This window comes from Danio rerio, chromosome 4 (genome assembly GCF_052040795.2).
Source record: "Danio rerio strain M-AB ecotype USA chromosome 4, GRCz13ab, whole genome shotgun sequence".
NCBI classification, from domain to species: Eukaryota; Metazoa; Chordata; class Actinopteri; order Cypriniformes; family Danionidae; genus Danio; species Danio rerio.
The window spans coordinates 33,191,392-33,216,548 of NC_141024.2; the positions used below are offsets into that span (position 1 = coordinate 33,191,392).

At 36.2% G+C, this 25,157-nt stretch overlaps 1 protein-coding gene and 1 pseudogene across 2 annotated transcripts; one reads left to right on the forward strand and one right to left on the reverse strand.

Annotated features, from left to right (window-relative positions):
- Nucleotides 1–482: 482 nt before the first annotated feature.
- Nucleotides 483–24,804, reverse strand: LOC137491203 (uncharacterized). Of its 2 annotated transcripts, XM_088650033.1 has the most exons (4): nucleotides 24,745–24,804; nucleotides 24,198–24,347; nucleotides 9,549–10,416; nucleotides 483–3,835 (listed from the first exon to the last, which is right to left on the reverse strand). In XM_088650033.1, exons 2-4 carry the CDS (start codon nucleotides 24,280–24,282, stop codon nucleotides 3,769–3,771), a joined length of 1,020 nt encoding a protein of 339 aa, XP_088506159.1. In that variant the 5' UTR covers nucleotides 24,283–24,347; nucleotides 24,745–24,804; the 3' UTR covers nucleotides 483–3,768. The 2 variants fall into 2 exon arrangements, with proteins under 2 accessions (XP_088506159.1, XP_087104964.2); XM_087248838.2 differs by lacking the exon at nucleotides 483–3,835 and having other exon boundaries at nucleotides 7,154–10,416.
- On the forward strand, nucleotides 572–1,454 carry LOC147844800 (uncharacterized; annotated as a pseudogene).
- Nucleotides 24,805–25,157: the final 353 nt, after the last annotated feature.

The following is a 25,157-nucleotide window of genomic DNA, read 5'->3' on the forward strand; positions in this document are numbered from 1 at the left end:
CCCCTATGTCACAGTCAACAGAGACTGCAGAAGAGGGGACTTAATCAGAAGTGAAGGTAAATAAAAAATGTACACATTTGTACAGTGGTTTTGGCTTACATTATGCTATGTGCATTGTCTCTAAATGTGTAGAAATTATGATTTATTTTTTTGTTACAGAATACCAACAATGCCACTTCAGGTTCCTTTAATGATCATGTCACAGATATCAGCTGGCTGAACATCCTCGCATTTTCCCTGAAGCACAATGTAACGGGGTCTTTAATGGAGGACCTTTTGAAGCTGTTAAGGTTATATAGTGGGGATGCCTCAACCATCCCACGTAGCAAGTACATGTTAGAGAAGGCATTTAAAGAGTTTGTAGACAAATCACGATACCACCATTACTGTGGTGTTTGCAGCTTTTACATTGGCCTTTGAGAGTCTAAGGACAGTGAATTAAAATATCAGATTTGCTCCACAACACAAACTGTGAGACAAAGTTTAGAGCATGGACAGTTTTTTATTTGTATACCTTTAAAGGATCAGCTTAAAGCTCTTTTTGAGGATAAACCTTTAACAAATATTTACAATGAACAAAACTCAAGATACTATAACAGATATCTCTGGAGGAGAGCTGTACAAACATCTAAAATCATTTAATGATTCTTTCTTTTCCCTCTCATTTAATTGTGATGGAGTGCCTGTGTTCGAGTCATCTAAATTCAGCATTTGGCTCTTACTATGTTCTGTTAATGAATTGCCCCCAGAGGAAAGAGATAAAAATGTGCTAAAAAATGTGCTACTTTGTGCATTGTGGTTTGGCTCATCTAAGCCCCTGATGACTAGCTTCCTCAAACCTTTTGTAGAGGAATGCAAAAGTCTTGGACAAACAGGACTTCAGTGGCAGGACCCAGAAAATCACTCAGTCAAAACCACAAAGGTCAATGCATTATGTGCTATTCGTGATGCTGTTGCACGTCCTTTACTGCAAAATTTCAAACAGTTTATTGGAGAGTATGGGTGTGGGTCTTCATCCGAATATTCAGGTAAGAAAAGGTAATGGGTCTGTGAGAGTGTATCCTTGTTTGGAAGAGGTGCCAGACCTTAGAGATCACAACACAACTGTGCAAATAGGTGAAATTGCCAAAACGAACACAGCATTTTAGGCATAAAAGGACCATCTCCAATTGTGGACTTGCCAAATTTTGACCTGATCAATGGCATGGTCCCTGATTACATGCACTTTGTGTTGCTAGGGGGTTTGCAGACAAATGTCTACTTTATGGATTGATTCCAAAAGCTACTGTAAACCATGGTATATTGGTTTGAATACTGAAAGAGTGGATGGAAATCTTTTAGCAATTAAGCCTCTAAGCAGTTTTCCACGAATCCCACGTTCTATTGTTCAGCGACATTTTTGGAAAGCTCATGAATGGCAGAACTCATACACTGACTGTTATAGGGATGGTTGACAAACTAGAGGGCCCCTGGTTTTCCAATCTATCACCAATAACAGGAATAAGTGCTAAAATGATTAAAATTAAACCTGAAGTGTGGACACTCCTAATAATCAACTAGGAAATTTTAAATTTGACAAATACCATCGGTTGTGGCCAAGCCTACACACACAGAGACTCAGAGACACACACACACACACAAACGCCAAACACACACATTATTATAGATATACCTTCATAATTATGGTTAAATAATGTGATTACTATCATGTATGACAAATATCTTCATGTTTTTTCATTTTGAATATGAATGTCATTTATTTGAATGTATTGTCATGATGATATGTTTTATGATGAATACTGCCTGTTATACTGTTTTAATAAGTTGCACCTTTTGATAATTTGCATTGACCGAATGAGCTGTGTATTCGAGTCAGGCTCATCAAAAGAGGTGAAAACGAACCTGGACCTGTTTAGCTACCTGCTGAACAAGAATTACAACTTAAAAATTATGCAGAGACTGTCTTGAATTGCCCCTGAACGACCTCAACAAAGAAACATCAGTGACCCCATGGACACAATATCTGACCCACTGGGTCAAATGAGGGTTAACTGTTAGAATTGAGATATTACAAATATTTTGATGTCTTTGACAATTCAAACATGAGCCAAAAACAGAGACAATTGACTCCACAACCCAGACCCACAAAGCCAGCTTCCCCTACATTTACATTTAAATCCCATGAATCTCGACTACAACCACCCCAAATCACACTATGGTCATTTCAAAGTCTAAATGTTCTAAATTAACCCAAGTGACTTTATCTATCATGTTTGATATCATTTGAAATGTTTCAGTGCGATTGGTACAATGGTCTCATTCTCTCAGAAATAGACAATCAAAACAATAAATATATAACTTCAGGCATCTTTTGAACCACTGTGAAGGGTGTGACTTTCCCATGTTTACTTACGCTCCATGTTATGTATAATTTGAAGTCAGGTATGCATCTTTTCATCTTGGATTTATCTTTGATAATTTGATGTTTTGTATTGATAATTTTTGAATTGACTGATTGAATTGGCATAATACATTTACCTGACTAATAAATTGTTATGTTTGAACATATTTTGCTCACTCTGTAATTATTAATTCAAGTAGATTACGCTGTATCCTTGTTTCCGCACGTCTTGCGTCAGGTCAGTAGACGGACTAAAATCCAGTTGAGATGGAGCATTGGGCACACTAATTGTGTTTTAGGGATCCGACTAACTCTTGATATTGATTCAAGTGTACTTAGGTGGAAAGGGCGTTAACTTCCGTCTAGGACAACAAGGAGTTGCACGACTAACCTAGATTGGGTACCCGACCTTTGTTTGAAGGTAATATTATTTTAAATTAAGTTCATATGGGAAACCATGGGCTTGGTAAAAACCAAAGTTACTAATGAGTCCAGTAGTCGGGTACATTCATAATAATGCCCTAACCTCTAATTAGAAATGATGATTGTCTTAACTCAAGGGTGGACATCTAACAGTACTAACTAAAAGTACTTTAGAACGAGTGCGCTGGTAGCGGCCATCTAAAAGTATTAGTCAATTACCTCTGTTTAATATTCAAGACTGACCAGAGTGTGACCGTGAGGGACGCCTTCGGCCGGGGCGATTTCTCTGAGAGACATGAGCACCCGAATGAACGGATGTGATAGTTACTAGTGAAGACAAACGGTTCAAACATTTATCTAAATTACATATTGATATAATCTTCTTAATGTTTTATGATTGGAGTGAGATAAAACTAAAGATAAATATATTCATATTCTAAACCACCTCATACTAAAATTGGAGTCAGATATGAGTTCAATTTAAGGTAAATCAACATTGTGCACTGGAAAGACCGAACAGGCATTGAACCTTCATCCACCAGTGGACACCGGCATTGGGCCAACTGGGTGGACCTTACACATGCCATCCCATATTACTCTCTTACGTGCCTATGAATGGAAGTTTAGGGGAGAAAAGTCCAGTGTAACCCCAGCTTAAGTGCATGTGAATGGTTTCTTTCCAGTGTGGATCCTCATGTGTAGATTAAGGTGTGTTGAGCTGATAAAACTCTTCCCACACTGAGTGCATACGAATGGTTTTTCTCCAGTGTGGATCCTCATGTGTTTACTAAGGTTTGATGAGCAGTTAAAACTCTTTTCACACTGAGTGCATGAGAATGGTTTCTCTCCAGTGTGGATCCTCATGTGCTGATTAAGAGATGATGATTTGCTAAAACTCTTTTCACACTGAGGGCATGTGAATGGTTTCTCTCCAGTGTGGATCCTTATGTGGTGATTAAGGTGTGATGAGCAGCTGAAACTCTTCCCACACTGAGTGCATGTGAATGGTTTCTCTCCCGTGTGAATTCTTTTTTTTTTTTAAACTTTTTATTTAAGATTTTTCTATATATTTATTTTACAGAACAACCCCTTCCCCAAAAATTTTTACCCCTTACACACGAGGGGGTACCTAAAAAATAAATAAATAAAAATAAATAATTAAATTATAATAATAATAAAAAATAAAGAAGAAAATTAAAAAAAATTACAATAAAAGGTGTTGCCATCATAATTACTTTCCAGGGGATACATCTGTACATCAAGTTACATTGTATTGCATAGTTACATCAAATAACAGTCATGTTAAGGTGAGGTTAAGCAATCTCTAAATATACATATCCAAATATGTCGTAATACTTTTCCACCTCCTTAGAAAAATATCAGTTTTCATCTGTAGACATGCAGTCATTTTTTCCATTATATAGACCTGTTTAAGTCTCTGAATCCACTGAGACACTTTTGGAGAACTTTCTTCCATCCAATGTACTGTTATCATTTTTTTTGCAACCAGTAATAATATCCTTAGGACAAATCTTGCTTCCTTATCAAACATCTCTTTGGGCAGTGCTCCCAGTAAACACACAACTGGATCGAGGGGTATCTCCCTATCTAATATATTATCTATTTCTTTTTTAACATTTTTCCAAAACTCTTGAATCGTAGGACAGTCCCAAAAAATGTGGGTATGGTCTCCAATTTTACCACATTTTCTCCAACACAAAGCTACCGATGGTCCTTTCACGTATGTAGAAATTACAAAAGGAGTATTAAAGTACCTCATTTTTACTTTCCAATCAAATTCTTTCCACAATTGACTATTAATTCCTTTATGACATCCTTCACATAACTCAGTCCAGACCTCATCCTCGATTATGGTATTTAGTTCTAGTTCCCATTTTCCTTTAACGTGATCTGTATTTTGTACAGTATTATTTAGTAATCTTTTGTATAAATGGGAGACGTGATTTTTAGCTGGAGTGTTTTTTTCTGTAATATTTATGAAGTATTCCTCTATTTTATTTGGTTCTTGCATGATTAGAGCTTTTTCTTTATGGTTTGTAATGTAATGTCTTATTTGGAAGAACCTATACATATCTTTTGGTGAAATATTAAATTGTTCTTGGAGTTGTGAGAATGATTTAATTTCTTTTCCAACGAATAACTGATTTATTGTTATAAGACCTTTATCTGCCCATATTCGAAATCCACCATCCCACACAGATGGGAGAAACTCAATGTTTCCTACTATAGGCATGGCCCTGGATATAGATTCTGGACCCCCAAACATTTTTTTTATTTTATTCCAAATTTTTAGAGTATGTTTTATCCATTGGTTATCTATTTTAATTTTTGGAGCCTGTTTTACATTTATAAAAGGTAGAACGGACAGTGATGTCTCTTTTATTGTGCTTTGTTCAATTTCGACCCATCTTGATTCTTTATTATTTTTAATCCAAGTTACTATTGCGGTTAATTGAGCTGCCCAGTAGTAATATTTTAGATTTGGTAAGCCTAAACCTCCTTTATCTTTTGATAAAAGCAATGTTTTATATTTTATCCTAGCTTTCTTTTTCTGCCATATGAATTTTCCAAATATTTTATCTAACGAATTAAATTCTGAGACAGGCACATTTACTGGGAGAGACTGAAACAAAAAAAGAAATCTGGGTAGTATGTTCATTCTTATTACCTCAATTCTACCCAGTAATGAGAGAGGAAGAAGCTCCCATCTTTTTAAATCATTTTTAACTTGTTTTATTAGATTTGTATAATTTGCGTCGAAAAGCTGGCTAGGTTTGGGGGTAAGAATGATACCCAGGTACCTAAATCCTTTCTTTGACCAATGAAACGAAACCTGCTCATTAAGCTGAGGAGGCCAAACCCCAGAAACCATCATGGCTTCAGATTTATTTTCATTGATTTTATACCCTGAGACTAGTCCATATTCATGCAAACACTGCATAAGTGGGGGAATGGAATGGGATGGGTTTTCTATGTAGAACAATACATCGTCTGCAAACAATGCTATTTTATGAACCGATCTCCCTTCATCTTCTATTCCTAGAATGGCTGTATTCTGACGTATGGCTTCTGCTAATGGTTCAATACTTAAAGCAAATAAAGCAGGAGACAGAGAGTCCCCTTGTCTAACTCCTCTTTCTACCCCAAAGAATTTGGAACACTGACCGTTCACCCTTATTCTTGATTTTGACTCTTTATATAATATGTTGAACCATTCCACAAATTTTTCTCCAAAACCCATTTCTATCAGTGTTAGCTCTAAAAATAGCCAATCAACTCTATCGAAAGCTTTCTCAGCATCAAGACTGAGAAGCATTGCATTCTTTTTACTTTTTACCGCTATGGATTGTAAATTTAATGTCTTTCTTACATTATTGGTTCCATGTCGGTTTTGAATAAATCCAGTTTGATCTGGTTTTATTACATCTTTTATACAATTTTGAATTCGTTTCGCCAATATAGATGTTAATATTTTGTAGTCTACACACAAAAGACTGATAGGACGATAACTATTGCATTGCGTAGGATCTTTACCTTCCTTATACAATACTGAAATTATAGCATCTGACCATGATTTTGGTGGATCATGTGATTTTAGCGCGTAGTTGTATACTTTGCATAATATTGGGGTAAGATCATTCACAAAAACCTTATAATACTCTGCAGAAAACCCATCCACTCCTGGAGATTTATTGTTTTTTAATTTAATGATTGTTTCTTTAATTTCATCTTCTGTTATGGGGTCTGTTAATCTATTTGCTTTTTCACTTGATAATTTTGTCAGATTAAGTGGTTTCAAAAATGTCAAAATTTTTTCTTTTTTTAATTCTTGGTCTTGGCATTTATATAACTGTTGATAATATTCTGCAAAAATGTCAGCTATTGCTTTAGGTTGTGTCTCAATTTGTTTTGTCACCGGGTGTCTAATCTTTGGGACAATACGGCTAGCTTGGTCCTTCCTGAGTTGAAAAGCCAATAATCTACTAGCTTTATTTCCCATTTCATAGTAATTTCTTTTTATGTATCTAAGAGCTCCTTCTGCTTTATGCGTTAGTATTTCATCTAATTTTTGCTTAACTTCTTTTAACTCTTTAAGTGTTTCTTCTTTTTTATTTATTTTGTGTTCTCTCTCTAACCTTTTTACTTCGTTTTCATATTCTTGTTGTTTTAAGTTTCTTTGTTTTTTTAATTGAGACCCTATAGATATAATCCTACCCCTTATTGTGGCTTTTCCTGCATCCCATAATATTGAAGGGGAGACATTACCATCATCATTAATTAAAAAGTATTCTTTTAATGCTTCTTGTATTTCTTTTTTTGTTTGAGTGTTTGTTAACAATGAGACATTCAATCTCCAATATCTAAACTGCGTGTCTAGTCCCAGGTTAATTTTCATAATAACTGGATTGTGGTCTGAAATGGTGGCTGGTTCAATTCTACACTCTTTTACTTTATATATATCTGCTTTTGGTATACAAAAATAGTCTATTCTTGAGTAGCTTCCGTGCACATGTGAAAAGAATGTAAAGTCTCTTTCCTTAGGGTGCAAAAATCGCCAAACATCCACTAATCCCATTTCATTCATCAAGTTTGTAATTTCTTTGGAAGTTTTAGAGAGTGGTTTTATTAATATTGGTGATCTGTCCAGTTTAGAATTCAATATAGAATTAAAATCCCCTCCCATAATCAAAATCCCTTCACTTTTATCTGTTACAAGTGCTGCTATTTTTCTAAAGAAAAGCGGACAATCTTCATTTGGGGCATAAATGTTTATAATTGTTATCTTTACACCTCCAATTGATCCAATCACCATAACATAACGCCCATCCTTATCTTTAAATATTTGTTCACTATTAAAGCACACCGATTTACTTAATAGGATCGCTACTCCTCTTTTTTTGTTATTTTCAAATGATGAACTAAACACTTGATCTACCCATTCTCTTTTTAATTTGGAATGTTCTATCTCTGATAAATGTGTTTCCTGCAATAATATTATTGAACACTGCCATTTTTTTAACTGATTAAAGATTTTCTTCCTTTTTATAGGATTATTAATTCCGTTTATATTGTAACTAACCACATTCAATAGTTCCATGTTCATTAATTACGTTAAGATGTGCATTCCTCCTTATGTTTGTATGTCTACACTTGAAATGACAGCAAAGAGCAAAAAAAAGAAAATGAAAAACAATTCCCTCATTAACCGTAAACTGAACAGAACTGAACTGAACTTCCATTTGTCCCATTAGACGCAGTTTTCGAACGTGTTCTGCATCTAATCCAGGTTTGTATGGCAGAGAGGCGTGGTCCATCCTCTCCGGGGAAGATATAGCACTCAGTGCTATTGAAACCCCTATTACACTAAAGTACGTGTAAAAGATAAGAGGTCTGATTGAGTGCATTTCACTCATTTCCTATTTAAAATTTAGCGTCCGTCAAAACTTTAACATACCACTTGTATACGTATGGCAACAGAACTTGTAAAGTTATAAAATTTATAGTCATATTTTAAACTCCTAACACAAGCGGGAACGCACCTTCCTGAATTACTTAGAAAGCAAGAAAACTATTGTCCCGTTTTGAAGTACCGAATCTACCCTTCTTGAATCAAAGCTTTTATGTCGCTTGTCGACAATACTGTGTCTCGTTCTCTCCTTTTATTTCGCGGCTTTTCTTTCAACTCCTCTTCCATTCTTTCTCTCTCTCCACAGCGTATTTCAATGTCGAGTTCTTTCAGTTGTGTAGTCGCATCCTTCAGCGTTGAAAATGTTTTCTCGCCGCTGCTAAGTTTCAGTCTTAGTTGTGCCGGGTAAACACATTTTGCCTGTATTCCTTTCTTCTTTAGTTGTTTGACGGCTTCGTAGACTTTCGCTCTTTTCCTTTGAAGGTCAGGGGAGTAATCTTGATCAAAGAAGATTCGCTTTTCCCGAAAATGAATCTGACCTTGGCTCCACGCTTGTCTGATGATCGCGTCTTTCACCGCTGCATCCAGAAATCTGACAATTATAGATCTCGGGGGGACTGTCGTGTCCGTTGGTTTCTGCATTAGTGAACGATGCGCCCTCTCAATCTTAATGTCAATTTCTGACGGTAAATTAAGTACTTCATCTAGCAACTTCTTCACGAATCCCACCGTATCTTTTCCTTCACTTCCTTCTGGCACTTGATAAATTCGGATATTGTTGCGCCTCATTCTATTTTCAAGTTCGTCACACTTTGCAGTTAGATCCCATTCGCGGTGAAGCAGGTATTTTATCGCCCTTTGGTGTCGCCGTGATGTATCTTCCACCATGCTTATTCTTTCTTCTGCCCGTTCAATTCTTTCTTCGTGTTCAATAAGTTGGTCCTTTATATCTTTGACTGTTTGTTCCACTCTTTCGAGGCACATCTTTGTCTGACTGTGTCCTTCTTGATTTTCCTTGCGAAGTTTCTTTAATTCTTCAAGCACGTCTGGATCTAGCTTCATTTCGTTGCTAGCGTTAGCCTTCTCGATGCTAACTGGGCTCGGCGTTCTCCGTTTTTCCTCCCTTTCCTTCTTATTGTCGAGTTTATTACTCGTCTTATGTCTTGATGTCGAGCTCATTTTGTTGATGGTCTTGATTTTACTTCAACCAAAGTGTTAGGAATTAAAGTTACCACTTGACTTTTTTTTATTTTGACGGAGCTCAATTTTATGCTGCTTACTTGGTCATAGCGCCACCGGAAGTCGTCTCCCGTGTGAATTCTTATGTGGTGATTAAGGTGTGATGAGCAGCTGAAACTCTTCCCACACTGAGTGCATGTGAAGGGTCTATCTCCAGTGTGAATACCGATGTGGTGATTAAGGGATGATGATTTGATGAAATTCTTTCCACATTGAGTGCACGTGAATGGTTTCTCTCCAGTGTGAATCCTCATGTGGTGATTAAGGGATGATGATTGACTAAAACTCTTCCCACACTGAGTGCATGTGAATGGTTTATCTCCAGTGTGGATCCTCATGTGTAGTTTAAGGGATGATGATTTGATGAAACTCTTGCCACACTGAGTGCATGTGAATGGTTTCTCTCCAGAGTGGATCCTCATGTGTAGTTTAAGGGATGATGAGCGGATAAAACTCTTCCCACACTGAGTGCAAGTGAATGGTTTCTCTCCAGTGTGGATCATCATGTGTTGATTAAGGCTTGATGAGCAGCTGAAACTATTCCCACACTGAATGCATGTGAATGGTTTCTTTCCAGTGTGGATCCTCGTGTGTTTATTAAGGTTTGATAAGCAGTTAAAACTCTTCCCACACTGAATGCATGTGAATGGTTTCTCTCCGGTGTGGATCCTCATGTGGTCATTAAGGTGTTCTGATCGGTTGAAACTCTTCCCACACTGAGTGCATGTGAATGGTTTCTCTCCAGTGTGGATCCTCATGTGATTCTCAAGAATGTATTTTCTTCCAAAACTCTTTCCACACTGAGTGCAGGTGAAACGATTCTTGTCTTTCCTTTTCAAAATTTCATCAGTCTGTAAATGAGTTTTTTCCTCAATTTTGACATGATGTTGCTCCTCTTTACTCCCCTCATTCTCTTCAATAAAGTCTGAAATAAATAAACAAAACATTAGTTTTCATTAAGTCTTAAAAAACTCATCAAAAGCTGAAAAGTGAAAAGACACAGGAAACATTGGCTACACACACTGTAATTTTGATGCACATTAAATATAAAATAAATCAGATCATATTTTGTTCGGTCTATTAACGTGTACACATTGAGATTTAATTCATCTTTATTTATCTAGTGCTTTTACAATGTAAAAGTCGTTTAACAGAAGTTCTAGTAAATTGAAACTGTCAGTCCAGTTTTCAGAGTTTCTCATAAAAGTCATTTTGGTCATATTGATAAGACAGAGATTAAGGGTGCTTTCACACTAGGGGCTCTATTTTGACGGTCCATGCGCAGAGCGCAAAACGCAGGGCGCAAACGCTTTCAGGGCATGTCAGAACGCATTTTTGCTATTTTAAGGATAGGAAAATCCGCTTTGCGCCGTGGCGCATGGTCTAAAAGGGTTGAGTTTATTTTCTTAATGAGTTATAGGTGTGTTTTGAGAATAAACCAATCAGAGTCTTATCTCCCATTCCCTTTAAAAGCCAGTTGCTTATGCGCATTTGCTATTTACATGATGTAAAAACTGAGCATTTCATTAGTAAGAAAACACTTAAACAGAGCATCTACTGCACGAGAATGAGAGATAAATGATCTACTTTCACTTTCGCTCTTGGATAGGGAAACCTTTACGCACAGACATCAATTAGCCTATTAATAATTCATTTTGTTTGTTAAGCGCAAAGATTTGTTTCAAAACTATTTATAAATTCAGTTCTAATTTCCAGCAAACGAATAAATGAACAATAATAACAACAAGGTGTGGTCAAAATACTGAGTTATTTCCAAATACACCTGCTGTGCCCCATATGGTCTTAAACCTGACAGGTGGACAAATCTAAGCTTGTTTTGAATAAAACAAATATAAATATGGATATAATAAATAATACTGCTAATAATAATAACATTACACAAAAGCAAATTGAATGAACTGAAAAAGCCTCCCGAGATGAAGAAAGTATGGAAGCAGTGGTTTTTAAATTCATGTAGGCTAGAAATTAATATGTTTTGTAATATTTTAATTATTTATATTTATATCCTATATATATCCTTAATATATTATATCTTTTTCATATGTAAAGATATTTGCGTATTGCTCTACATCTTGTGTGTATTAAGCAGTGTGTAAGACAGGCGCACTTTGCACCAGACAATAGACCGACTTTGTTCTGGTCTAAAGAACAGACTATTCACAGTTTCTGAAAATAGCAACGCGCCAAAACACACCTGCTTTTTTAGACCAGAAAGCCTATGGGCGCAACATAGACTGTAAAATATATGGACGTAGTATTCGTGACGTCCCCCATAGGTTTCTAAAGAGCGCAAAAGAAGCCACAAGTAGGCGCGGCCAACCGTCGCCATTTTGTTCGCGCATCATCACACCCATGGTGGGATACCAAACAAGGGCGAAGAGGCGGAGAGTGAGCGGAGCAACAGACACCTGCTGGCATTTTGCTTGGACCTGGTTCAGACACACTTTACTTTGGGAGAACGCTTAATACTTTATTACCTGTGACTCGTTTGTATTCTGACCACTTGTGCTTGGTTGTACACTATATCAATAAAGTGTTTAGACTTTTAAAAACAATGCTGTAATACATTGAGCCACTAAACATTGTTCTTAGGACGTTTTTCAACAGGAGGAAAACGTGAACTACTTCCAAACACTTCAGATATAGTCTGTGTTAGTTAATGTAAGACTATTGATGAAATCCAGCATAACACTGTATGACAACGCTTCAGATGACTGTTCTAGAGCCTACAGCTAATCAATTCATCAGATTCTGCAGTGCATTACAGCTCTAAATATAAATATAAACGATAAATGATCTTAAATAAAACAAATACATGTATAGAGATGGTATATAAGTATTGAAGGATTCGGATTTCTGCTTTCCAATCCGTCTCATCATGGACCAACGTTTATCCTTTTCATCATCCTGTTTCTCAGTATTTAACTGTGAATTGATTTTAACTAATAAATAAGTTAAAACTGCTTACTGCAAGAATGTTCTATGTCCTTGTTTCTCTTTTTGCCTGTCTATTTTAACTTTGTTTTCAGGAAACACACAAACCAGGTCATAGGTCATGGAGATCTCTCTCTCCCCATCTGTTCCTATGACTGTAGATCCAATACAGAGGAGAAGAAGACACCTGTTCTAGTTGTCCTGATATTGTCTATAATATTATAGCTGTTTGATTGATCTGTTTTTGAGTATAATTAATTTTAATGTAATTCCTTTTTGTGTGGAGACAGACTGTGTGTAGTAAAGATATTGCAGCAGACTGTTGATGGAAACAGTCTCGAACCAGCCTGATAACACAGCTGAACGTACAAGAAACATCCTTGAGTCTTTAACACAGATGGTCGTTTGTGTCTATTGTGTTCCTGGTTTAGCTTTTTACAGGTCGGAGATCAGCTCCTAATAACTTAGGGCGACCTCACCTCTAGGCATCAGGTCGCCATCCATATCTGGAGACAGATACCATGCTTTCTTTGACGCACACATTAATGCCATCCATATCTGGAAGTAGATACTATGTTTCTTTGACGCATGATTAATAAAGGGGCTAAGTGAACAGAGAAATGAATGAATGAAAATGCTTTTGTTAAAGCATCTTGAAAAACACTAATATACCCGCTGAGCTATAGAGATAATTTATTTGAACAGTTGTTATTACCGTTTGGAAATTTCTTGTCTTCAGCGGTTTATTACTGTTTGTAACTTTTGTCTTATCCTTAGTCTTCACCATCACATACAGAGCCTGATGGCTATACTGAGGTAGCAGACCCTGACACTGAATGGATCAGGGTGATATCTAAACTCCCTGTATAATCTCAGCTTGATATTCAGTTGATTTAAGTGTTCGATTAACCTGTCTCAATGTTTAAATTCTAGTAGGTAGTCTCAATGGCTTTCATGGTTCTTGACTGCGCTTTCCCAAGTTTGCAGAAAATTCTGAATCAAGGAGGAAGCCTGCACAGGAGCTTGCAGTGTGAGTGGCAGTTGACCGGTGGGCACGAAGGGGGGTTCCCTAAGATGGGTAAGATTTTTCCTTGGCCAAAGCAAAAAACAACCTAAGGCATGGGACCCCTCGTAAACCCCGGGGCATCTACCCGAAAAGGGGGATGTTTAATGTGAAAAATGGTGCTGGAATGGGGTGATGCTCTATCGGCCTAAAGCATCATTAGAGGGGAACTGTTTGAAGTTAAAGTAATCTGCCTCAGTGGCCCCGTCCAGACCTGATCACGAGAATCCTGCCTTTATTGAGGACATGTCTGTCCTTGTGACAAGCATCAACGGACTATGCCAGGGTATGATACCCTGAAGGAGATGATTGGTAAAAAGATAATGGCAATGGGCTGTCAAGAACCATTGGAGACAGTAAAGTTTCTTAAAATTTAACCAATATCAATGTGGTTGGCTGCTTTAACAGCACTGGATATTTTATATATCCAGAATCGTTACAATTAGTTGTCAATCTATCAAACCAGCTTTCAGTTACTATTATTGTCACTTACAAGCCCCCAAATGTCAGTGCGGCTACATACTTAATGCAGCTTGCTGACATGATAAAATGTGTTAAAAATAAGGAGCTTGTAATTCTAGGTGACATTAATATGAACTGGATTGACAACTCATCCAAATCTTTGAAAGCCTTAGCTATAAAATTGGGCTTACATCAATTAATTAAGACTCCAACTAGATTTGGTAAAACCCGTAATTCTATTTTGGATCCTATATTTACAAACCAGCCAACTAAGTATGGTATATCTGGAGTAATTCACACCTCTGTTTCCGACCATTCACTCATATATGTCATAAGGAAAACTTTTAAACACCCAAGAACCCATAAAAACAATTATACATCAAAAATACCAAACTCCAAATTACCTCAGTTTAATGCTGAATTTGGAGATACTGATTGGAGTAATGAGATGTTATTGTCAAATCCTGACTACATCCTGGCAAATTTTTATAGCAAAGTGGAGGAAATACGGCAAAAGTATACAACTACTTGCAAAATGTATGTCAGACACAACAAAGTACCTTGGGTAAATTCTGAAATTTTACAACTTTTAAAGAAAAAAGCATCCTCTCTGAAGGCATACAGATTTTCTAAAACACATGAAAATAGGCTTATTTTTAGTCAATACAGAAATAAATGTTACTCTGAATTGCGTAAAGCTAAACAACTCTATTTTCAAAATCAAGTTAATCAAGCTGCTACCAACCCAAGAGTACTATGGCAAACTATTAAATCTATAACTGGTGAAAATAGTTTAAAAAATAACAAAAACTTACAAATATCTATAAATGGTACTCTTCTCACTGATCATGAAAAAATTGCTAACTCATTCAATGAGTATTTTATTTCATCTGTACAAGAGCTGTCTTCTAAATTTTTAGCTTCTCCAGTGCTTCAAGTACCACCAAATACATGTCAACAGTTTTCTTTTTCTGAGATTTCGCAAAGTGAGTTATCTGATATTTTGAACTCTTTTAGAATTTCTCATGCCTGTGATGTAAACAACTTAAACATGCATTTTATGAAAACTCATGCTAGTACTCTTGTACCACTTTTCCATCATTTAGTTAATTTGTGTATTAGGCTCCATAAATTCCCTGACACCTGGAAAACTGCTCAGATTATTCCAATATTCAAATCTGAGGACCCAACTAGTGTCTCTAATTGCCGGCCAATCTCAATTCTCCCTACATTTTCTAAGTTACTTGAAAAGGCATTGTATAATCAGTTAATTGTTTATCTTGAAGACAATAAGTTGCTTAGTGATAGCCAGCATGGCTTTAGACCATTGCGCTCAACCATGTCAGCATTGCTTTTATTTACTGAACATATACGTATGGCACTAAATAAAGGACATGTCACTGGAGCTTTATACATAGACTTTAGAAAGGCCTTTGATACAGTTAATCATAATATTCTTTTAAACAAATTGATCTCATTTATATGTTTTCATCATATTTATCCAATAGATCTCAGGTTGTTAAAATTGGTACAACAATTTCCCAGGCATTAGGTTGTTCTATGAGGGTTCCTCAGGGAAGTATTTTGGGACCTTTACTTTTCCTGATGTATATCAATGACCTCCCTCAGGTAATTAAACATTCAGATTCTTTATTGTATGCAGATGACACTGTACTTTTTGTGTCTGGATCGAGTACAGACACAATTAACAATAAATTAAATACAGATCTTCAGCATTTACATGAGTGGCTGCAAGACAATCATTTGACTATTAATGTTAAGAAAACAGAGTGTATGTACTTTTATTCACCTAGGAAAAAAATATCCATATCCCATCCCCTCACTTTCTCAAATCAAAAACTTTCCATTGTATCCACATATCAATATTTGGGAATCAGTCTGGACTCTCACCTCACTTATTGTAACCATGTTCAAAATGTTTATAAAAAGCTGAAACAAAAGCTATTGTTTATGGCAAAATTAGGACAAATTTGTCTTTTTCTGTTTCAGAAACTTATCTGCATGCCATAATCTTGTCTACCTTGTCTTACTGTCTGCCTATTTGGTCTCTCACAACAAATGATATCTTGGAGCCAATAGCTAGACTATACAATAGGGCCTATAAGATACACAACAGACTTTCTGGAAGGACACATCACTGTTTTGCTCTATCACTTTCTAAAGCTTTAACATTTCAAAACTACATTATGAACACAGGTATCAAACTGTACTATCAAATTTTAAATAGCTCTACCTCAGCAGCCCTTTGTGCATTGGTACCTAAACTCAACACAAGGACTGATCGTTCCACCAGATCTGTAACAAATGGATGTTTGCCAGTACCGGCTTTTAAAAACTGTTATGGACAGAGATCTTTCTTTTATGTATTCACAAGAGTCCGGAATGAGATCCCACAACATCTCAAAACAATACCAACACTGAGACTTTTTAAGAAATCCCATGCTCGTCATCTGATGGTCAACTATCGCTGTAGCCACTGAGATAGTAGCCTGCTTTTTTTCTTTATCTTAAATGTTTGGTGACTGTTTGTACTGTGTTGATGGATGAGATGTTTGTCTGTTTTTATGTTCTGCAGAGCAAGAACCTGCTGAAAAACAGCATTCATGCTGAGTCAGGCCCGATTATCTTTTAATCTTTTCCTGTTTAAAAATTAAAAATAAATAAATAAATAAATATGTCTGAATTTTAAGAATGCTGAATTCCTGAATGTGAAGCTGAGATGATTTTTAACTGATGTGTCTGATTTTTCATAGTATTTTACTGATGCAGTTCCTTATTCATGGCAAAGGACATTTTCGAGATGGTGTTGGCTAAAGATAAAAACTGGCTGTGAGATGGTTTGGATAACACAGCTGAATGGAATTAAGCAGTTAAGGTAAAATAATTACAAGAAATTCTCTTAGTCTTTAAATAGTTCCAACTGAGTTTTGAGAGATAAAAACTTTTGACATTTGGAACGTTGGTGAATGATTAAAGATTCTGAATTGTAATCATTTTAATGTTATAGTCTAAGACTATTGAAAATTTATGTGCATGAAACGGAGAGACAGAGACTGTTTGAGTGAAGCCATGAGTTGTTTTTTTCTGTTATCGACTTGCTTAGCAACGATATTAAGAAAACAAAATGCACCAGCTGATTGTCTCAGAAAAGACATTGATTATGAACGGAAACTTTAAAACTTGATAAAAGATCATGTAAATTTAGTTGAAACTGGACAGAGAATTTTAAGAATAAATTTGTGCGAGTTCAACACCTAAAGCAAACTTAGTTATGAGCTGTCACAATATTCATGTCTATGGTACACTAATGCTTATTGTCCTGAGGGAATGATTCGTCCCTGCTGTATGAATATTGTCACTAACCTCTGGAATGAGTGTTATATTATTACAGATTGTATAAGCGAAATGCCAGACATTGCAGAAGTCAATAATGCGGAGTGAATCTGATGAAAAGATGATGCAGACCATGAGATGAGCTTTAAATGGATGGGTTATCCGGCTCTGTTTGCAATCGTTAATAATGACTTCTTTTCCTGATTCAGATTACTCTCTGGAATAATAATAATTTTAAAACAAGTTTTATTAGCTTATAGCTGTGAAATTGAAGACTGCCATCCATATCAGGTTACAAACCCATGTCTAAATTGACTGAGAAGTTCAAAGGTTAATTACAGTTAATTTTTTGCTGTCTGAATATTAATGTTAAATATTTTAGACTTGATGGCATTTAAACAGTGACAATGGCTAAGTCACTAACCACAATAGTCCAGAAAGCATCCTCACTCTAGCATAGGACAAATAAGCAGAGAATTGAGTCGAAGTCATTTGTGTTAAAGGCAAATGCTGCAGTAAATCACTCTGTCTGTGTGTGTGTGTGTGTGTGTGTGTGTGTGTGTGTGTGTGTGTGTGTGTGTGTGTGTGTGTGTGTGTGTGTGTGTGTGTCCTCAAGGGCAGAGGAACATAATTGTTTGGATGTTGTGTAGAACAGAGAGATAAAGTTGAATGAAAGTATTTGCATCTGATGGTTGAATTCAGTAAGAAGTATTTATACTGCTGCAGCAAAAATTAACATTTTAGGAAACAAAAATGCAGCTTGAACTTTAACAGCATTTTTAAGCATTCAAGTCAACTCAAGTCAATATTATTATTGTGAATACTGACAAGTTTTACAGAAACTTAGACTGTCTTTAAATGAAAATTTAGTAGTCCATATCCAAGCAAGAGTCTTGATTATATGTGGTGAAAGAGTTGTTAAATCAGTCTGTTCTGGTTCAGTTGGTAATGCTTTCAAACAGGTTTTACTGTCAAATGACATGTATGAAAGATTTTCAAATAATCAAAAGTTTGAGCAAATAGCTAACCTGTGAGCATTTCTAATTGACCAGACAGTAAGAATCAAATGAATTTAATACAAGATCATACTGTTTGCTTCTGATTATGTTGAATGGTTTAGTCAGAGTAAAGTAAATGGTACAAATGACAAGTTGAGAAGATAATTATAAGGTTTAGTCTTATTTCTGTTAAAATATGCTTGAGTTTGAATTACTCAGGTTTGATCTTTGTTGAATTTGACTAAGATTTTGTTAAACCCCTAAAACGTGGGAACAAAAGAAATGGATTTACAATCCCTCTTATTGCATGTTAATGACTTGGATTAATAGTTTGTAAAAACCATTACATCTTTCTTGGTCTTTAGGTAACAGGTAATATCTATATCTAGTCTCTTTGAGGTGACTGAGGGTCTGGCTCAATGCCAGGAGTGCAATAACAGTGTTTATTCATTTAGCCCGGCTTCCAGAGAGTGGATTTGATATTAGTTTGTTAACTGTGAAGGTGATTTTGGCTCATTTATGGCCAGGACAAGGGTGCTTGTACACTTCCTATCAATGATACAGAGGAATGTGTTGCATCACTACAATCACATCATTATTTGAATGAAAAGATATTTTAAGTGGACTTGACTGACCTGGAGTTCAGCAAGGTAATAATTAAACATAGTAATGGTGCTGAATTGGACTACTGTGCTGTTGGCATGTTTAATGTGTGTTAATGTAAAAATGCTTCATTATTCTAATTTGAAGTTACAGAACATGCAGATGAAGGTTTTAAAACTGGTAAAGATAAAGATGTTTTTGCAGGTCATGAATTTGAATCCTGTGTGGCTTAGGTCGAGTGGATGACCTTTTGAGTCTGATCAGAGGATCTCTGAGCACTAGAATTAGCCTGTATGATTGGATTTAGAGTTGGAGCAAGTTGTAGACGCATCAGAGGAAGTATCGATGGAAATTATGAGTTGTTTACTTCTGGAGGACTTGCGCATTTGTGTTCACATTCTGGACTTTGGTCCGCTGTTGTTTTTTTTGTATGTTTTCACTTCTGCTTGCAGGACCCTTAATCCCACCGATGATGAGAAGCGTGAACTCCTTTTGTGAGTGGAGAGTGAAAGAGCCCTTAGCTTGGGGACTGGAATTTTTAGGTTCCAGCTTGTCCAAGAAGGGGTGAAGAAAACTCTGCGAACTTATTAAGGGAGCATGAGTCATTACTTTCACTCTCCTTAGTGACCTCACTGGTTGACCGGAAGCGGAGTTTGGACTCCATTCGGGTCAAAAGGGGGGACTGAAGGATTCGGATTTCTGCTTTCCAATCCGTCTCATCATGGACCAACGTTTATCCTTTTCATCATCCTGTTTCTCAGTATTTAACTGTGAATTGATTTTAACTAACGAATAAGTTAAAACTGCTTACTGCAAGAATGTTCTGTGTCCTTGTTTCTCTTTTTGCCTGTCTATTTTAACTTTGTTTTTAGGAGACACACAAACCAGGTCATAGGTCATGGAGACCTCTCTCTCTCTCTCCATCTGTCTATGACTGGAGGTCCAATACAGAGGAGAAGAAGACAGCTGTTTTATTGTCCTGATATATTGCCTATAATATTATAGCTGTTTGACTGATCTGTTTTTGAGTATAATTAATAGTAATGTAATTCCTTTTTGTGTGGAGACAGACTGTGTGTAGCCAAGATATTGCAGCAGACTGTTGATGGAAACAGTCTTGAACCAGCCTGATAACACAGCTGAACGTACAAGAAACATCCTTGAGTCTTTAACACAGATGGTCGTTTGTGTCTATTGTTTTCCTGGTTTAGCTTTTTACAGGTCGGAGATCAGCTCCTAATAACTTAAGGTGACCTCACCTCTAGGCATCAGGTCGCCATCCATATCTGGAGACAGATACAATGCTTTCTTTGACGCACGCATTAAGGCCATCCATATCTGGAAGTGGATACTATGTTTCTTTGACGCATGTATTTAGAATTGTCTATTTCTGTTGTAACCAATGAGAACTGTTTACCTGGATCTCACCCTTTCTGGACTTGTGTAAAGAGTATAATTGTTCGATTGTTGAAACTGTAAGCAGAGCGGCCTAGGAACTCATTAAGAGTGTTGAAGCTGGCTTCTGCGAATGAAACTGCAAACTATCTTCAATAAACTTAATTTATTTTTTTTAAATCTCTGACTCCGGCTCTTCTTAATCTACCAGACTGGTCATTCTTTGGGTTAAACTGTAAACCATCCCTACAGTATGTAACTTTACTCACATGGGAAACGGAGGCCACGTGAATGGTTTGTGATCACAATTAAGTGCACTCAGCATGCCATGCCATCTAATAATTGTAGGAAACAAGTCCAAAAGGCAGTTGACTGTGTAAAGCCACATAAAACAACACAGAAATACGATAAATATGCCGAGTTCAGTGCCTAATCTCCTGGATTCAGCTGAGGTGATGTGTTAGCGACCAACAAGACCTAGCTGTCACTCAAGTGGCCACTCCCTTAATTATGCAAACTTGATATAACTTAATACAAAGGAAACGGATGACTTATAAAAAAAAAATTCACCCCCCTCACAGTTGTCATGAAGGGTAATATTAGCTGTATTAACAAAAATCTTTTTTGTACCAGGCTGTAAACACCTTTTTTTCTGCTGTAAAGTTGGCCATTCTAACAGTGGGCTCAATTGAAATTAGCTCTATTTTGGAGCCAGGAGCGGCCAGGACTAGCGGAATTTCGGATGAATTGCAGTTTTAGTTACTTCCGTATTGGCTTCCTGAAAGAGAGCGGGAGGTTGCCGTTTGAGGCGCACATATGAGCACAAATGCATTTGCCATTTAAACAATGTGGCTCAATGCCTCAAAATGACCCTTGCGCCGAGCTGAAAGTAGCAAATAACAATTGAGTTGCACCTTGCGCCACATTGCGCCAGGTGTATGATAGGGCCATAGCACTTTTGGTCGGCACCCAGGTGTATGGCGTCATAGTACGGTACGTTTAGCTAGTGTGAACGTGTCTTCTGATCTCGGGTGCGCACCCATGAACGCTGTAAATGGCCTTTTTTTATTTGTATATTCATAACAACAACAAAATGTTTTTCTAAAATTGGTAAAGCAGACAGGGAATACTTGTTCATTCTGTGCCTGACTGGTAAACACATCAGAAAAAAGTTCTGGGGTAACAGCTGAATATTTGCCTCACAGACATGAAACATACCCGTACAGCATCTGCATAAAAGCTGGAATGTGTACCTTTTTCCCTTGTGTGTGCTGTTGGGTCAATTTCATCCATTTTGGGGTGATTTTGAGGCTTAATTTGGCTAAAATTTTCTCTATTTATCTACTTTCTATTTATTTACAGCGCGTAAAAAAATGGTTTTGACCCTGGATTCTGTTCCTGGGTTAAAATTTTATATCCCAGGCCTCAAGCATCCATTAAAACAAATAAAATTATTTCTAAATGTATTCCACTCTCTAGGAGAACGAGACAGGGCTCTGTCCGCTCTGCTCTTTGACATTGCCATCATACCTCTTTCACCCTTATTAATGAACTCAGATGGCTTGCAAGGAATTTTCAGAGATGGACATAAACATAAGCTCCTGCTATATGCGGATGATCATCTTCTTTTTTTCTGACAAATCCAGATACATGTTTTCCAAAAGCTCTTACAATAATTTTAGAATTTGGAAATGTTTCTGGATACAAAGTTAATCTAGCAAAGAGTTTCCCTATCAATAAAAGAGCACAGCAAATGTTCTTCTAATCCTTTCCATTTTCAGTAAGTCCTAATAAATTTGTATATATGGGTGCGAGTGTGACACGCAAATATAAGGATTTGTTCAATAATAATTTCAAAACGACATTAGACAAAGCCAAACGAGACATGACGTGGTGGTCAACCCTTCCTTTATCTTTGGCTGGGAAGATCAATTCCATTAAAATGACAACACTACCAATATTTCTGTTTCTATTTTAGACCGTGCCTGTTTTTATTCTCAAGTCATTATATCAAGGAGTTAAATTATTTTATTTCTACATTTCTCTGGGATAAGAAAATTCCTTGCATAAGAAAGGAATTCTTGCATATTATTATGAAGCCAATTTACACGAACTGATATTCTGGTTTTCCACATCTGTAATGATGAGGCCCCACTTTGGTTACTGATGGAAAAGTACACGTCTAATCCAGCGTCTTTACACTTACTACTTTGTGCTTCGATTCAAGTGAGTAAACAATATTCTATGAATAACCCAATTATTAATGGATCACTCAGAATATGGTCACAATTCAGACTTCACTTTAATAATAAACAAGCATTGCCTTCTGCTCCCATTTTGTTAAATCTGTTTTTCCCTCCCACTCTTATAGATTCAGCAGTCCAATGATGGTCTAGGAAGGGAGTTAACTGTGTTAAGGACCTGTTTAAAGATGGCATATTTATCTCATTTCAACAGTAAACAGACAATGAGATTCCCCAGTCAAATTTTTTAGGTACTTTTAAGTCTGTAGTTTTGTTAAAAAAACACCTCTCTCCTTTACTGAACCAACCAGAAGCATGTTAGATAGATGAATTGGTAAATATGGACCCATATCAAAGGGGGTATGATGTCCATGTTATATGAAGGGATCCAAAGAACTGTCTCCCCTTCCCTAAATTGTATAAAGCAAAAATGGGAAGACAAACTGGGACTAGAAATATCAGATACAGCCTGGCAATATGCCATAGAACTTGTACACTCGTCTTCTGTATGTATTAGACATGGTCTTCTTCAGTTTAAAGTGCTTCATATGCTTCACATCTAAATGCAAGCTGGCAAAAATGTATCCAGGCCGGGTCAGATTCATCTTGCCCCAGATGTGGTTTGGAGCCAGCAGATCTGATGATCTGGGGATGCCCTAGATTACATACATTTTGGGCCAATATTTTTAGATAATTTTCATCTATATGTAATAAAGATCATAGCCTTTTCTTCTTTATTGGCCAGACGTTAGTTGGAAAAAAACAAACCCGCCATTCCACAAACATTGGATATTAGAAGTGTTATCACATCTTAAACTCGAGCATCTTAAGTACATCATCTGAGGCTCTACAAAAGAGTTTTATGAGGTTTGGCAGCCTTTCCTATCCTACATTGAATGCTCAGGGGTTATTATATCCAAGGTGAAAGTTTATCCCTAATTTCCTAATTTGTTTTATCTACTTATTTTTTTACACATTTTTTTTCTATCTTTTTCTTTATGGGGTGTGAGTATGTCTGTAGCTATGTATCATGTTAATTTGTTGTTCAATGTGTGAAAAAATTGAAGACTTGAAAAATCAATAAAAATATTTGGTAACACTTTATAATAACTACACACTATGAATCATTTACTACGCATTAGCGTCTATTGAATTCATTACTTGTTAAGCATTAACTCTACATTAATAAACGTTAGAAAGCAGTTTATATTTGCAGCTACAAATGCTGTACTCTTGACTTACAACCACATTTATTATGTGCCTAATAATGGTATTTTCATACTTTGTTAATGATTTATTTTTCATTACTAAATGAAGTATTGCATTATTTACAAACCAATTGAATTCAAGAGCAGTTGGTGGTATTAAGATTTTTCAGAATGAGTTAGTAAATGATTAATAAACTATTGAAATCAATGCTTATGTATCATATTATTTAGGCATATATTAATGGTTACTATACATGTTAATGAATGCTTTATTAACTCAACTTCATGCGGTTTTGTGACCTAATCTAAAGTGAGGACTGTTAATGCTTTATAAATGACAATTAAAGGCTAAGTATCAAATAAACAATCATTTTTGCAATCTTATCTAAAAAATAAAATGACTGCAAAGTTCATTAAACATTAACCTGTTTGTTCCTGTGGATCTTCCTGTTTGACTGTGAATGTTTCTTCAATCTTCACATCTTCACTCTCCTCTTTAATAAACGCCATCTTTATAACAGTGTGGAGATCAGTCGCTTCAGCAGGAGTTTTTCTCTGTGTTTGGACACTTTATCCTGTTTAAAATGAACAAAACAATAAAAATGTTCTGTTTAAATAAATAAAAAACAAAGAACAGAAACAAAATAACTTCTCTTCAACACTTGCTTCAACAGTTTTATATAAGAGTAATCAACAAAAAGAAATCAGGTTAGTCCAAGCAAGAAACAATGAGCTGATTAAATGGTACTCCATTTCTTATATACAGTGATGTATACTTCGAATGGAATGACAATATGCTATTTAATAAATTAAACCTTCATTAAAACACAGCCCTCATTACTGAGAGTAAAATAGTACTTCGTTGTATAAAAGATGAAAATAATGTCAACATCAGGTACATAGCATCGGATAAAAAAACTGAAACTTTAAATCAATCGCTTTATATTTATGTAAACTTTTTAAAACACAAACCTTTCGCCAGCTGAATCCAGCGCAAGAGCGGCGTGGCCTTATGACGTCACACGCCACGCCAAAATAAAAGTCTTTTCTTTTGTTTAGCTCATGGCTTATTGATACATTTCTCTCCCTCGTTTTCTACTTTACACTTGCTCTCTCTCTCTCTCTCTCTCTCTCTCTCTCTCTCTCTCTCTCACACACACACACACACACACACACACGCACCACATAGATATTCAGTATTTGAAGTTGATCAAAACCTTTAATCTAAACATAAAAAACTTTGAAAAACATTTTTAGGGTCATTATCATTATAAAGTGCATTTGAGATAGCTGCTGTTATATATAGGCCTATGAAGTTGTAGAAATAGAAAAAAAGAGGTCATAATTATGAGGATGAGATTTGGTCTCAGATATTATTAGAAAGT

What these genes read in the sequence shown, in the direction of transcription:
- LOC137491203 (XM_087248838.2), bottom strand. Translation starts at nt 24,282, where the DNA reads ATGGCGTTTATTAAAGAGGAGAGTGAAGATGTGAAGATTGAAGAAACA. An exon ending in AGATCCACAGGAACAAACAG is followed by an intron (nt 10,417 to 24,197) that starts GTTAATGTTTAA and finishes TATTTATTTCAG; the next exon opens with ACTTTATTGAAGAGAATGAG.